Source organism: Fukomys damarensis, unplaced genomic scaffold, assembly GCF_012274545.1.
Source record: "Fukomys damarensis isolate Sample0158 unplaced genomic scaffold, DMR_v1.0_HiC HiC_scaffold_19, whole genome shotgun sequence".
NCBI lineage: Eukaryota > Metazoa > Chordata > Mammalia > Rodentia > Bathyergidae > Fukomys > Fukomys damarensis.
The window spans coordinates 58,156,494-58,170,339 of record NW_022900931.1 but is presented as its reverse complement, the minus strand read 5'-3'; the positions used below and the strand labels follow the sequence as shown (position 1 = coordinate 58,170,339).

At 47.6% G+C, this 13,846-nt stretch overlaps 1 protein-coding gene, 1 non-coding gene and 1 pseudogene across 11 annotated transcripts in view; 1 reads left to right on the top strand and 2 right to left on the bottom strand.

Moving 5' to 3' along the window:
- Positions 1 to 942: 942 nt before the first annotated feature.
- LOC117286975 lies at positions 943 to 1,023 on the bottom strand. The gene has a single exon (XR_004518174.1). It is a non-coding gene; the product is annotated as a small nucleolar RNA SNORD45 (small nucleolar RNA).
- Positions 1,024 to 4,830: 3,807 nt separating this feature from the next.
- Positions 4,831 to 13,846, bottom strand: part of Catsperg (cation channel sperm associated auxiliary subunit gamma) — a 29,057-nt gene continuing 20,041 nt past the window's right edge. For 6 of the 10 annotated variants that reach the window (XM_019208758.2, XM_010632816.3, XM_010632815.2 and 3 more), the window contains 7 exons: positions 10,752 to 10,908; positions 10,489 to 10,552; positions 10,289 to 10,384; positions 9,995 to 10,096; positions 5,544 to 5,636; positions 5,353 to 5,452; positions 4,831 to 5,260 (listed from right to left, as the gene is read on the bottom strand). In XM_019208758.2, coding sequence (XP_019064303.1) covers positions 5,045 to 5,260; positions 5,353 to 5,452; positions 5,544 to 5,636; positions 9,995 to 10,096; positions 10,289 to 10,384; positions 10,489 to 10,552; positions 10,752 to 10,908 — 828 coding nt within the window. In that variant the 3' untranslated portion in view covers positions 4,831 to 5,044. Of the gene's footprint in view, positions 5,261 to 5,352; positions 5,453 to 5,543; positions 5,637 to 5,922; positions 6,173 to 9,533; positions 9,887 to 9,994; positions 10,097 to 10,288; positions 10,385 to 10,488; positions 10,553 to 10,751; positions 10,909 to 13,846 lie in introns of those variants that run through there. The other 4 variants (XM_019208755.2, XR_002025650.2, XM_019208759.2 and 1 more) reach the window with 4 other exon arrangements.
- Positions 6,238 to 6,753, top strand: LOC104868172 (annotated as a pseudogene).

Below are 13,846 nucleotides of genomic sequence, written 5' to 3'. Positions count from 1 at the left end.
CGGAAGTAGGGCCGGGAGGTGGAGCCCAGAGCCGGGGGCGGGGCTACGGCTGCCCGCCTGCGTCGGTGCCGGGTGTTGTGCGGTCGCTGCCCTACAGGCGCCCTCGAAGCCCTGCCCTTAATGAACATATCACTTGGAGCTCCGCCTTTGCTGTCACGCAAGATGGTGACCGGAAGTCGTTTGTCCCAACTGAAAATGACAGCTGTCTCATAGTCCCTCCCAACTCCAATAGCCAATATGGCCGTCCTGGCTTCAGCCAATGCGTTCTGTCTTCGGAGTTCCACCGGCAGCTTCTGTAAGCCAAGAGGTGGCGATGTGGAGCCATTTGGACAGCTCCGAGAGATAGATATATATATATATATTTTTTTTTTCAGTAAAGTTTAGCGTACTTCAGAGTACTCATAACACATTCATCATTCATTCTTTTATTCTGTACAAAATCTATTATAAAATGACATAAAAATTGAAAATGGCCTAAGCACGCGGAAAGTTCATACGTATGCCTATGTAAATGTGGCTAAAAGAAACACAATAACATTAGTATGGATTCCAAAGATAATTTTGTTGCAGTTAACTATCGCTTTAGAGGCTTCATCTATTTTGAGGTGTGGTATATGCAGCCTAGGCGGTCCTGAAATGGAGGCAATCTTGCTGCTTCAGGGGTAGGGTTGAGATTATAAGCATGCACTACCACACCTAGTAGCTATTTTAGGTTAAGGTGTGGACCATTGTTCCCCAAGATGGCAGAAATCCAGTTGTTTTGGATACTTTGAGAAAAATACTCAAGCAAGTTCTTTATTCCTTTTTTGCTAAGACTGCCCCAGAAGAAAGCGCTATGATACTTTGAGAAAAATACTCAAGCAAGTTCTTTATTCCTTTTTTGCTAAGACTGCCCCAGAAAGGAAAGCTATTAAGTGTAAAACCTTCAGGTAAAATCATTTCAAGGTCTCAGTGTAATTCTAGAGCTAGTGTTAATACACATCAGCATTAAATCAGATAATACATGCCAATACATCATTGACCCAGCTCTGATATTTTATAGACAAGCTAGTAAAGTCTGGGTCAATTTCCAAAGGGCTAGCAGCGAGAATTTGAACCTAGGTCTCTCCAATCTCTCTCTCAGTGTAGCATTCTCCTGCATTTTTCTCTAATCTCTTACAAATATGCAAAAACTATGTACAAAAATCCAGTCCTATGGCCTTAAATGCCACAAAGCAGCAGAGGTTTACCCAATTGTTTTTAATCCAAATCTCTACATTCTCCATAGATGCATAAAAATTATATTTCCCTATTCAACATCTTTGTTTGTTTTAGTCTTTTGAGACAGTGGCTGGTTATGTAGTCCAGGCTGGCTTCGACCTCACTATGTGGCTCAAGCTGGCTTTGAACTCACAGCAATCCTCCCTGCCTCAGCCTCTCAAATATTGGGATTATATGTGTGCACCACCATGTCCAGCTTTCATCTTTTTTTCTTTAAACTGATCCTGTTCTTATTATCTAGAATGTCGGGGCAGACACCTTCATCTACACTCCCAATCCTTTATTTGCTTACTTTTTAGAGATAAGACCTCGAAGTCATGAATTTGCCTAAACTGGATTTAAATTTGTGATCCTCCAGTCTTAGCAAAAATAAAAATATTTTAACCTGGCACGATGGTACACCCCTGCAATCCCAGTTACTTTGAAGATGGAAGCAGGAGAATCACAAGTTTGAAGCCAGTCTGGGCAGTTGAGACACACACTGTCTTAAAAAAAAATTTTTTTTTTCTCGGTACTTGGGATCAAACTCAGGACCTTGAACTTGCAAGGCAGATGTGGTGCCACTGAGCTACATCCCAGCCCCTGTCTCAAAATTTTTAAAGGGGGCTGAGGATGTAGCTCAGTGGTAGAATGCCCCTAGGCTCAATTCCTAATACCACAATCAATTAATTAATTAAATCAAAATAATTGAGTGGGAGGAAAAGATTGTGGTTGAACCTGTCATCCACCTCCTAAAAAAAACATCGGTTGGCCTAGGGCCAGGGATTTAGCTCAGTGGTTCCTCCTCCTGCTTCATAAGCATAAGGTCTGGAGTTTGATGCCCAGTACCCCCCCAAAAAATATTAAGTTGGCTACATCTGTGAGGACTTATCCTGGGCTCTTTGTCACTTTGGTCTGTATGCCTGTCTTTATGCCACTACCACATCATCTTAATACTGTAAATTTAAATTTTGTTTGGTTTTTGAGAAAGAGCCTTTACTACATAGTTTCAGGCTGGTCTTGAACTCACTGTGTAGCCCAGGCTGGCCTGGAACTCTGGGTGATCCCCCTATTTCAGCCTCCTGAATGCTGGGATTATAGGTGTGTGCTACTATGCCCAGCTGCTTTAAATTATGAAACCAGGAAATTATAAGTCCCCCAACTTTTTCTGCTATTTCAAGATGTTTCAGGTGATTTGGGGGTTCCCTAAAACTCCATATGAATTTTAGATGGGTTTTTCTATTTCTACAAAATTATCATTGGGGTCCTCAAAGGGATTGTATTGAATCTATATGTCTCTTTGGGCTGTGTTTTGGGCTGATATTTTTTCCCTCCCAAACCCCAAATTCATATGTTGAAGCCCCAATTCCTAATACCTCCAAATATGACTGCCTTTAGATCCAAAATAGGGCCTTGAAAGAGGTGGCTGAGTTAACATAAGGTTGATAGTGTGGGCTCTAAGACTGCATTCTGACTGGCATCTTTATTAGAAGAAATTTGGTCACACACCGAAGCCTTTGTTTTCTCATCTGTGACATGGACATAATGAGAGAATGCTCCCGTTCGACCTTCACAAGGGTTATTGGAAATAATCCAAGTAAAGAGCCCAAAGCAGAACATTCTAGGGCCCAGGATTTAGCTCAATGGTTCCGTCACCTGCCTTGCAAGCACAAAGTCCTGAGTTTGATCTCTGGTACAAAACAAAACAAAACAAAACAAACCCAGAACATTCTACCACCTCATTCTCCTTTGCACCATTGATGGGATTGATTCTGTGACAGCTGAGTATGGATTGCTGACTATAGTGACGCCTGTGTGATCATCCTGGGCCATAGGATCTAGTGTACACATGGCTCCTGGATGGCTTCCAGATCCCTCACACCTGCTGTCATCCTACCTGGCCCCGGGCTCTCTTCCGAACTTGCTACTTCTCCCTGGTCTTCATCTTTGGGTCTTCTAAATGCCTCCCTCGCTCCTAACTCTCCAAGGCCTGCAAGCCCCAGACTGTTCTCAGGCTCCCTCTTTTCTCCCCCTTTCCCACCCCAGGCTTCTGTCCAGTGCGGCTCCCTTCTGCCTGGGTCTCTGCCCCACTGCCTCCCTGGGAGGACCCCATAGTCACTCTACCTAATGGCCTGGGAAGGGACTGGAGTTTGAGGCCACTGAGTGAACTTCGCCTGCCCAGACTCCTCTCCCCTTCCTGACAGCTAGATTTCTTCAGAACTGCCCTCCCCACACATGAATAAAAGATTAGAGTAGGATCAGCTGCGTGGGATATGATTGGCCAATTGAGGTTCTATCCCTCTGGCAACGTGATTGGTAGGGTGGTGATCTTGTGGCCCAAATTCATCCAATCAGAGTGATTGACAACTTTTGGCTGAGAATGTTGGACCCAGTGCCTTCTGTCTCTGGATAATATGGCAGCCCCAGCTAATGAGGATTATTGCCTGGAGGTCAGAGGACCACACTCAGGAGAGCAGATCAGGGAAAGCTACAGAGAAATGGAGCCAGAATCCTGAAGATACTGAGAACTTCTGGATCAAACTGTACCTGAAGCCTATAATAACAAATACATAAATTACCATTTCCAAGTAGACCACTTGAGTAAAATTTTTACTACTTGCAGCTAAAATTAAAATGCTAACCTCTCAGAGTTGTCCCCACCTCACATACTTCAAGCCACTGAATACATGTAGACATTCAAATATTTAGCAATGGGGGCACCAACCAATCAAGGGTACGAGCCTTAGCGATGGGCCTGGGTCATGGAGGACCATGCTGGGACGCTCCAGGGAGGGGCTGAGCTGACAGGGCCCAGATCCAGCTTGACCTGATTGCAACCACTTTGAGTTATAACTGTGATGTTGCCCCTGAGGAACCTTGGCCAGCTTTCCACCCTGCCTAGTTTTCTAGCCTGCTGTAGACAGAACTATGAGAGCAGTGTGTGGAGTTTCCCACCCAAACCTTGGCCTCAGTGCCAGGAAAGTGCTGACATCTTTGGCTTTCGACTGAGATGAACTAGGTACATTCTGGCTGGGATGATGTCACTTTTGTCCTGACCTATGTATAAGTTCTCTCCACCTGACCCAAGCTGTGGGGATCCACCATCCTTACTGCCACCCAGGACCGTGCAAATCCTCAATAAATTGTACTCTGTGCAATCCTGGATCTGTCTGCCTCTCTCTTTGGTTTCATGGCACCTTTCACCTCCAGTTGAGTCCTGCTCTTTTACCCTGGATATTTGTAGAACATGACAGGCACACAGAGAACCTGCTATTTGCCAGCTGGCACAGATTTACACACACACACACACACACACACACACACACTTCAGTACCGGGGGTTGAGCCATGGGGAGTTCTCTTTGGGCCTCTGCACTAAGCTACATCCCCAGACCTCTTAAATTTTTTATCTTGAGACAGGGTCTGACCAAGTCACTAAATTGCCCCCAGGCTGGGCTTAAACTTGGAGTCATCCTGCCTCAGCCTCCCAGAGTGCTGAGATTACAGGTGTGCACCACCAAGCCCAGATAAATTTGATATTTTCAGGACCTGTGCAGCTGTGCTGGTACAAACCAATGAAACAGGATCCTTCTGAGGACTCATGGCTGGTCCTGAAATGGGGCTTTATTTGGGTCTGAGTGAGAAATGAACATTCAAGCAAAAGAAAGGCCAGGGTGGGAGCCAGGCTGCATTTCTAGGATGGGCTAGAGTGGGCAAGGGGTCAAGGCAAGCAGGAGGCTCATGTCAGTGACTCCTTCCCTACGGCGTCCTCAGTCCCAGCCTTGTCCCCTTCACCCTCTGTTAGGTTAACTTTGGAGGTGACCTTGTTGCTGGTGGTGCCCCTTTGCCCCCGATGAGCTGCTTGAGGACTTGGTGGCCGTGGTGTAGGAGTAGTAGGACTCTGAGGTGACGACTGCGTTCATCTTCCAGAGGAACATGTCCCAAGCCTTCACCAGGAGGGGCCACAGGAGGCAGAGGGCAATGTACAGGGTCACCAGGCCCACAAACACACTGGCCGACCACTGAGGGCACGGGGAGCAGGCATGAGCGCCCAGCCCGAGGGCACCCTGCCCGCCCGCCCAGCAGCGCAGACCCCAGGCAGCCAGCCACTCACGATGGCGATTTGAAGGGCCCGCCGGAAGCTGAGCGGGAGCCCATGGATGTGCAGCAGGAAGACGAGCTGGTAGTCGCAGTACGTGCTGCTGTCCACACCTCTGGTGGGGGATGGATCCAGGATTGGGGAGCAGTGAGGGACACCCCACAGGGCACCCACTGACCCCCACTTGGACCATATGCCTGGCTCACCTATTGCTCACCAACACCTTGAAGAAGAATTCAGGTGAGAAGATGCTTTGGGGGACGGTGTCATAGCATGGGGAGTTCTCCAAGCACAGCCACCTGGAAGCCAAGTTCGGGCTTCTGTGCTGCCAACCACAGCTGTGTTGCCAGAGTGTGTGCCGGGCCCTGATTTCCCCTCCACCCCACACTCTCTGCTGTAATCTCAGGCCTCCACTCATCTATTCCTTCATCCATTCATGCATTCATTCAGGCTATTTTCTTTTGCTTCCTAAGATGGGGTCTTGCTGTGTAGTCCAGGCTGGCCCCGGCCTCACTGTGTAGCCCAGGCTGGTCTCAAACTTGTGGGGATCCTCCTGCCACAGCCTCCTGAGTGCTGGGACAACAAGAGTGCATCACCAAGCCAGGCTCTTGCTTATTCATTTGCTCCCTCCCACCCACATGCCGCTGTCTGTCTTGGGTCTGGTTCCTGTGAGAGCTCATGCAGACTAAGAACTGTGTACCTGTTGTGTTCCTGGCTGTCACCTGCTCCTTCATTCTACAAGTATAGCTTGGATACTTCCTAGGTACAGGCACATCTTGTTTTCATTCTCTCCTTTGTTCATTATTCAGTCAATGTGAAGGCAGCTAGGGAGAGGCTGGGGAGCACTGAGTTGTCTGTCCTGCCTGCCCTGCCCTGCCAGACTCCAACAATGCAGCCAATATGGCTAAAGGGGACCCCAGGAAGCAGGAGGGCAGGATGCACGTTTATGCCTTCTTCATTCAGGTGGACAGAGGAGAACGTAAGAAGAAAAACCCAGAGGTCCCCGTGGATTTTGCCAAATTTTCCAAGAAGTTCTCTGAGAGGTGGAAGACAATGTGCAGGAAAGAGAAACCTAAGTTTGACGAAATGGCAAAGGCAGATACAGAACACTGTGATGGAGAGATGGAAGATTATGGGCCAGCAAAGGGAGGCAAGAAAGAAGAAAAAAGACTGCTGTCTGGATTCTCCCTGTTTTGCTCAGAATTTCACTCCAAGATCAAATCCACAAACCCTGTCATCTCTTGGAGACACGGCCAAGAAGCTGGGTGCGATGTGAAACAGCTTCAGTAACACCAAAAAGGTGGCAAAGCTGAAGGAAAGCAGAAGGACGTGGCTGACTACAAGGCTAAAGGAAAGTTGGATGGCAGAAAGGGTCCCACTAAAGCTGCCCAGAAAAAGATGGAGGAAGACGAAGAGGAGGAAGGGGAATAAAAACTATTTTTCTGTCTCCTTGTGAATCCCTCAGAGTAGGGCAGTGCCATGACTGACCATCTCTTCTTATAGACGCCTGTGCTGCCCTCACTAGCCTTGATTATGGAATTTGATCTCAATCACATTGTATCTCTGAAGATGCTCTAGATGTTATCAGGGGTTGACATGACATGGCCATGAGTGTCCAGAGCACCATGAAACTCTATCAGAAAGTTTTACACGTGTCCAAACATTTTTAAGCCTGTGGCATGCCCCTGTAATCCCAGTACTTGGGAGGCTGAGGCAGGAGGATCGCTGTGAGGTCAAGGCCAGCCTGGGCTACATAGTGAGTTTGAGGCCAGCCTGAACTGTATAGTGAGACCTTGTTTAAAAAAAAAAATTTTTTAATGAAAAGGTATCTCTTGTGTTCTCCTCACTCTGTGCATTTGGTTATTGGTGTGACGAGGTTTTAATGATGTCCTGGCATTCTTTTTTTTTTTTTTTTTTAATTTGTAAAATGGTGTTAACTCTATGGTTATTGGCTGGAAATCCTGAGTTATCAACTGTACATATCTAGAGTTTGTAAAAAAACATAAAGCAACTGAGACAAACCCTTGATGCTCCTTGCTTCACACCAAGGCTGAAGGGACAATGCCTTTGGGAGGAGACCATAGCTCAGGGTGTGTACTATGAGGCTGGACCTGTTGATACTGAGGCTGTGACAGACACCCATTGAATTGTGGGTTGTCTTGGGTTTTTTGTTTCTTTGGAGCGTATTTTTTTTTTCCTGTTGTTTTTGTTTTGTTTTTTGAGACAGGGTCTCGATATGCAGTTCTGGCTAGCCTTGAACTCACAAACCCATGGTGATCCTCCTGCCTCAGCCTCTCAAGTGCTGGGATTTACAGGCATGTGCCAACATAACCAGGTTGGGTTTGTTTTCCTTTGTTTCGTTTAAGATAGGGTCTCACTACATAATCCAGGGTGGCCTTGAATTCACTATGTAGCCCAGACTGGCCTCGAAATTGAGATGATCTTTCTGCCTCAGGCTCCCAAGTGCTGGGATTACGGGCATGCACTACCACATCTGGCATCTTATTTTTGTATATGGTAACATAGCATCTTGCTGATCATCTTAGCTGGGTAAACAAGAATCAGAAATACTTGGGATTTTGTTTTGTTTTTAGTTAAATCCGGTAGGTCAAAACTGTTTTTAAACAAAGGTCCTGAGTTCAATCCCAGTACAAGAACAAACAAACAAAAAACCAGGCTGGGGATTTAGTTTAGTGTTGCCACTGCCTACATCCCAAGTGCAAGGTCCTGAGTTCGATCCACAGTATCAAAAAATAAAAAATAAAAAACTGCTGAACTTCATTGTTAACACAGAGCTACTACATTAATGATAGTTCAACCACCTTCGGGACTCACACACGATTTGCAACATTCTGTTATTTTTTTATGTTTAGAAAGCTGAAATGTTTTCAAAGTTAAATAAACAGTGTTATATTTAAAAATACACAGTGTGGCCAGGTGTGGTGGCGCACGCCTGTGATCCCAGCACTCGGGAGGCTGAGGCAGGAGGATTGCTGTGAGTTCGAGACCAGCCTGGGCTACACAGTGAGTTCCAGGTCAGTCTCAACTACATAGTGAGGCCCTGTCTCAAAAAAACAAAACAAACAAAAAAAAAACCACACAGGCTGAACACTGGGGAGGTGCAAGTCTGTTAGTTTGTTCATCCACTCACTGCCTTCACATGAAGCTTGAGGCAGCCGTTGCTTCCTTCCATTGAATCAAAAGCAGTAATGGAGAATCTATATACTTGTTTGCTCCTCCATGGTTTTATTCAACTGTCAATAAATGCCTGCTCTGAGGGCTGGGGATTTAGCTCAGCGGTTCAGTGGCCTGCCTTGCAAGCGCAAGGACCCAAGTTCAATCCCCGGTAAAAAAAAAAAAAAAAAAAGCCTGCTCTGAATATATTAGTTTATTTTTTAATTTTTAAAATTAGTTTATTCTTTCATTCAAAAAAATATTATGGTGACCTGCTGGCCCATTCCTGGAATTACACTACTCGGTGAAGCTGAGGCAGGAAGACAGAAAGTTTGAGCTCAGTCTGGGCAACTTATCGACCTACTGAGATATTGTCTCAAATTTTTAAGAAAGGGCTGGGGCCTTGGGATGTAGCTCAGTGGTACAGTGTTTGTCTAGCATGGTACAGTGCCAGAATTCTTTCCCCAGTACAAAAAAAAAATGCTGGGCGTGGTGGCGCATGCCTGTAATCCCAGCACTCAGGAGGCTGAGGCAGGAGGCTTGATGTAAATTCAAAACCAGACTGGGATACATAGTGAGTTCCAGGTCAGTCTCAACTACACAGTGAGACCCTGTCTCAAAAAAACAAAAGTCCTATGTTCAATCCCTAATACCATAAATAAATTTTTAAATTACATTTTAAAGTAAAAGTACAGCTAGGCATGGTGGTGCACACCTGTAATCTCAGCACTTGGGAGGCTGAGGCAGGAACATCCCAGTGAGTTTGAAGCCAGCTTGGGCTACACAGCAAGTTCAAGGCCAGCCTGGGCTACCCTGGGCTACAAATTGAAACCCTATCTCAAAACAACAACAACAATAACAAGTAAAAATACTAAAAGACTATGTTGAAGCCAGATGTGGTGGTACACACCTATGATCCCAGCACTTTGGAAAGCTGAGGTAGGAAAATCTCAAGTTCCAGCCCAGCCTGGGCAACTCAGCAACTTAGCCAGACCTCAGTCTAAAATAGAAAAGAGCTGGGAGTGTAGCTCAGTGCAGCCTAAGTTCAATTTCTTGTGTGTGTGTGTGTGTGGAGAGGACTATGGTGAGTCTACTCAGGATCTGGTCCTGTAACCCCACAAGAGACAGTAACAGGCCAGAGTGAGCTCGGATGGGACAGAAAGGCACAGCAGTGGGGCCGGGGTGGAACGGAGAGGTGCAGCAGAGGGGCCACAGCCAGAATGGCGGAGGAACCGTCAGAAGGGTCTGGACCGGGAAGGCACCGGGAAGCCAAGAGGAGATGACAGTCCAGTTCTGAAGATGACAGTAGGCGGGACGTCCCAGAAGAGAGTAGGAGAGCCCAGCATTCCGGAAGGAGGGTCCTGCTGTGTCCCTCCTTGGAGAACACAAAGGCACTCGACCTAGCTGCAGGCCTGGCAGGAAGCATGGCAGGGAGGATGGCAGGCCTTCTGGGCGGGTGGGGGCAAGGGCCTTGCGCACTCACTCGATGCCAAAGCTCTGAGGGGACATGATGTGGAACGCCCCGTCCTCCGTGGTCTCTGTGGTCTTTGTGGTCCAGATGCGGCTCTTAGTCCTGGGCGGGACCCTGGAATCTCAGGGGGTGTGGCCAGGGAGGGTGTGGGCGGGGCTATTCCCCATCCAGGCCCTACAGGCCTGGCTGTGGGTGGGGCTGGTTTTGGGTGGGTGGGGTTTGCAATCAGTTGAGACAAACAAGGTCCAAGGAGAGGGGCTCCTGCGGGGAAGGAAGGCGGACCACGGGTGGGCCCACCAGGCTCACGTTTCCAGCGGGCTGTTGAAGCGGTAGATTTCCTCCTCGCTGTAGTCCCGGAGGCTGTCCAGGGTGGGCCCGCCGCCCACCACTTTCAATACGTATCTGCAGGAAGCACGGTGCACAGGGACCGACCTGGGGTCCCCAATTCTGCACCCCCCTCCTCACCTGAGTCCCATACAGGGCAGGCAGGTGGGCCTCGCCTTCACCTGCCCTTGAAACTGCCAGAATCTCCCGTCACCAGATCTTGAATCAAGAAGAAAGGGTAGAACACTGTGGGATTGGAGTGGGGCGAGACCAGGGGAAGAGGAAATGAGCTTGGTCCAGAAGCAGAAGACGAAGAGGGGAGGGAGGAGACATGACCAAGGGTTGGAGCAGAGCAGAGCAATGTGAACCCCACAGGGCAGCGAAGTGGCGGGGCCAGGGGACAGCGAACTCTGGCGAGGAAGGGACCCGACACAGAGACACACACCGTCACGGAAGAGAAAGCAGGGCATCTCGGGGTCCGGGTGCGCGCAGTCGAAGTACTGTTTATTGAGCAGGCGGTTGTATTCTAGCGTGTAGGTGATGTCAAAGGCCAGGCGCTTGCCTGGGGGGCAGCCAATAAACACTGGCAGCATCATGTTGCCCTGGGTAAGAGAAAAACCTAGTGCTGGGGGCAGGGGGTGGAAAGAACACTATCTCCAACACACACCGCGCATTTGCCTGCCCTACTCACCCTCGTGATTCCATGTGGAACTGAACATAGGGTCTCGGCACTGAGCTATATCCCTGGCCCTTTTTATTATAACTTGAGACAAGGTCTCACTTAATTGCTCAGACTAGCCCCATCTTGTATTCTTCCTGCCTCAGCCTCCTGAGTAGCTGGGATTACAGTCACATGTCACCACCCTGGGCAAACTACACAGTTATTACAAGTACAAGAGGGAGGGGAAGAGAAGTGGAAACAAAAAGAATTAAAGATGTGTTATATACAGGCACCGACTCCCTACAATAAATGTAATTATTCTATATGGTAAACACATACTTTAAAACATTTTTTTTGAAACAGGATCTTGCTATGTAGTTTGGGCTGGCTGGCCTTGAATTTACTAGGTAGCCCAGGCTGGTCTCAAACTCACAGAGATCTTCCTTCTTCAGCCTCCTGAGTGTTGGGATTGCAGTCATGTACCAGCACTCCTAGCACTACACATTTTAAAAAATGAAACAAACATACCAACAAACAAAAAAAGTACAACTATACTTGTAATAGCTGCCAACATTTATGTAGCTCTTCCTGTGTACAAGACACTAGGTGACATTCTGAGAGTTTCACATACTCATGTCAGGGCACAGTGGTCCACACCTGTAATCTCAAAAATATGGGAGACTGGGGCGGGAGGACTGAAAGTTTGAAACCAGACTGGGCAATTTAGTGACTTAGTGAGACCCTGTCTCAAAAGTGGGAGAGGGTATGTGGGTAGGGATATGGCTCAGTGCAAAAGTTCTGGGCTCAATCCCTAGTAGCAGGGAAACAAAACAAAGAGTTTTACATATTCAAAGTCACTTAAAACTCACAGAGGCCTGTATGGTAGACTATTAATGTCTCAGTTTAGAAATGGCAAAGTGAGGCACAGCAAGTTCAAGCAACTTATTGCCTAAAGCTACAGAGCTGGTAAGTGATAGAGCCGAGATTGGATCAGTTGACTCCACATGCCTCAGCATGCAACATGTAAAGCAGCTGACATCTCCTAATGGCCTAGCAGCACCAGCTCCTAGTCATGCTTTGTGGGTCTGAGCCTGGGCTTCAATTCTCCAATAATGGGCCTGGGGGGTAGGGGATTTGGCTCAGTGGTTCTGCTGCCTGCCTCGTAAGCGCAAGGTCCCGAGTTTGATCCCCGGTACAAAAAAATAAAAAAAAGAAAGAATTTCTAATAATGGGCCAGTGGGAACATATAATACAGGAGGAAGTGGAGTCCAGCATAAACCTCCATGACACTGTCTTCAGAACACAGCGTCCCTGAGCCCTTCTGGCAATAGGGCACAAGCATTTATACAAGAGACAAAGAACATGGACATCCCCTGGGCTTGATAGCAGCTAAGGAGAGGAGCTGGTAGCCGTACAGTAAGCACTCTCAGGCCAGCCCTGGACTGAAGACTTTATACCCATCAGCCCCTCTCTTCCTGGGAGGTCTAATGGGCACTGAGATGCAGTGTGTCTAGGACCCATCTTGGTTAATGGTACTTCCATCCCTCCTAGCTGTTCAGGCTAAAAGCCTTGGTTCCATCCTTGAAACCTCTCTCCCTTTCATACCCACATCCAATCCAACAGGGTATTGTTAATAGACCCAGAGGGCCAGGCTGTAGCTCAATAGTAAGGCATATCCTTAGCATGCATAGCTCAACTCCTAGTTACACACACACACACACACACACACACACACACACACAGAATCTTCTCTCCCACTCTCCAGCTCTGTTGTCCCTACCCACTCTTGTCTAACCTTATCTCCTTCCTGATCTTCCTATTTCCCCCATGTCTGTCCCTCTCTGCAGGGAACCAGATGGCCCCTGTGAGCACACAAGTCCCTCTTTTGCTCAGAGTCCACCTGTGGAACCACCTCACTTTGCATGGCCCCCAGGACCCCAGGCCCAGCCCCCAACCCTGCTCTACTGTCCTCCTCGGCCACCCTGACTCAGCCACACTTGCTCTTATGACTTTAGTCCAACACCCAAATCTCACATAACCCAAGGAGTGTGGCTATTACAACCTGCCTCCCACTGCCTGGGTCATTTCAAACCAAGAAGGAGGAGCCCCACAGTGTGTCTACAGATGAGTGGGTAGGGAAGTGGAGGAGAACAACTCCTGCCTCTACTACTTATGAGCTCCCTGGTGATGAACCAAGAACCCACAGGAGTCAATAAAGAACACAGGAGTGAAAATGAAGAGCAGAGTGTAAACTAGGTGTGTATTGTACACGTGAAATTCCAGCACTTTGAGAGCTGAGGCAGGAGAACGAGTTCCAATCCAGCCTGGGCAATTTAGTGACTGATTGAGACTCTGTCTTAAAGTAAAACTTGAGCCAGGCATGGTGGTGCACACATGTAATCTTAGTATTCTGGAGGTTGATGCAGGAGGATTGCCATGAGTTCAAGTCCTGAGCTACATAGTGAATTCAAGGCCACCCTGAACTACAGTACATAAGGAGATCCTGCCTCAAAAAAGTAAAAGCAAAAGAACAAGGCTGTGTGTTAAGTAAGGTCTAAAACAAAAAAAAAAAAAAAAAAAAAAAAAAAAAATAGCAGTGCCACAAGGGTGGTGCACACCTATAATCCCAGCACTCGGGAGGCAGAGGCAGAAGGATTGCCACAAGTTCAAGGCCAGCCTGAGCTGCATAATGAGTTCAGGGCCAGCCTGTGAGACCCTGTCTCAAAAAAAAAAAAAAAAAACCAAAAAACAAACAAAGAAAGAGGGAAACCAAGCTGGCCACATGCTGACCACATGGCACCTTTATGCCAACTGGACTGGAAAAAGAAGCTCTGTCTCTCAGATGCTTTACTTCCCTCTGCAGAAAAGTACCCAAAGGA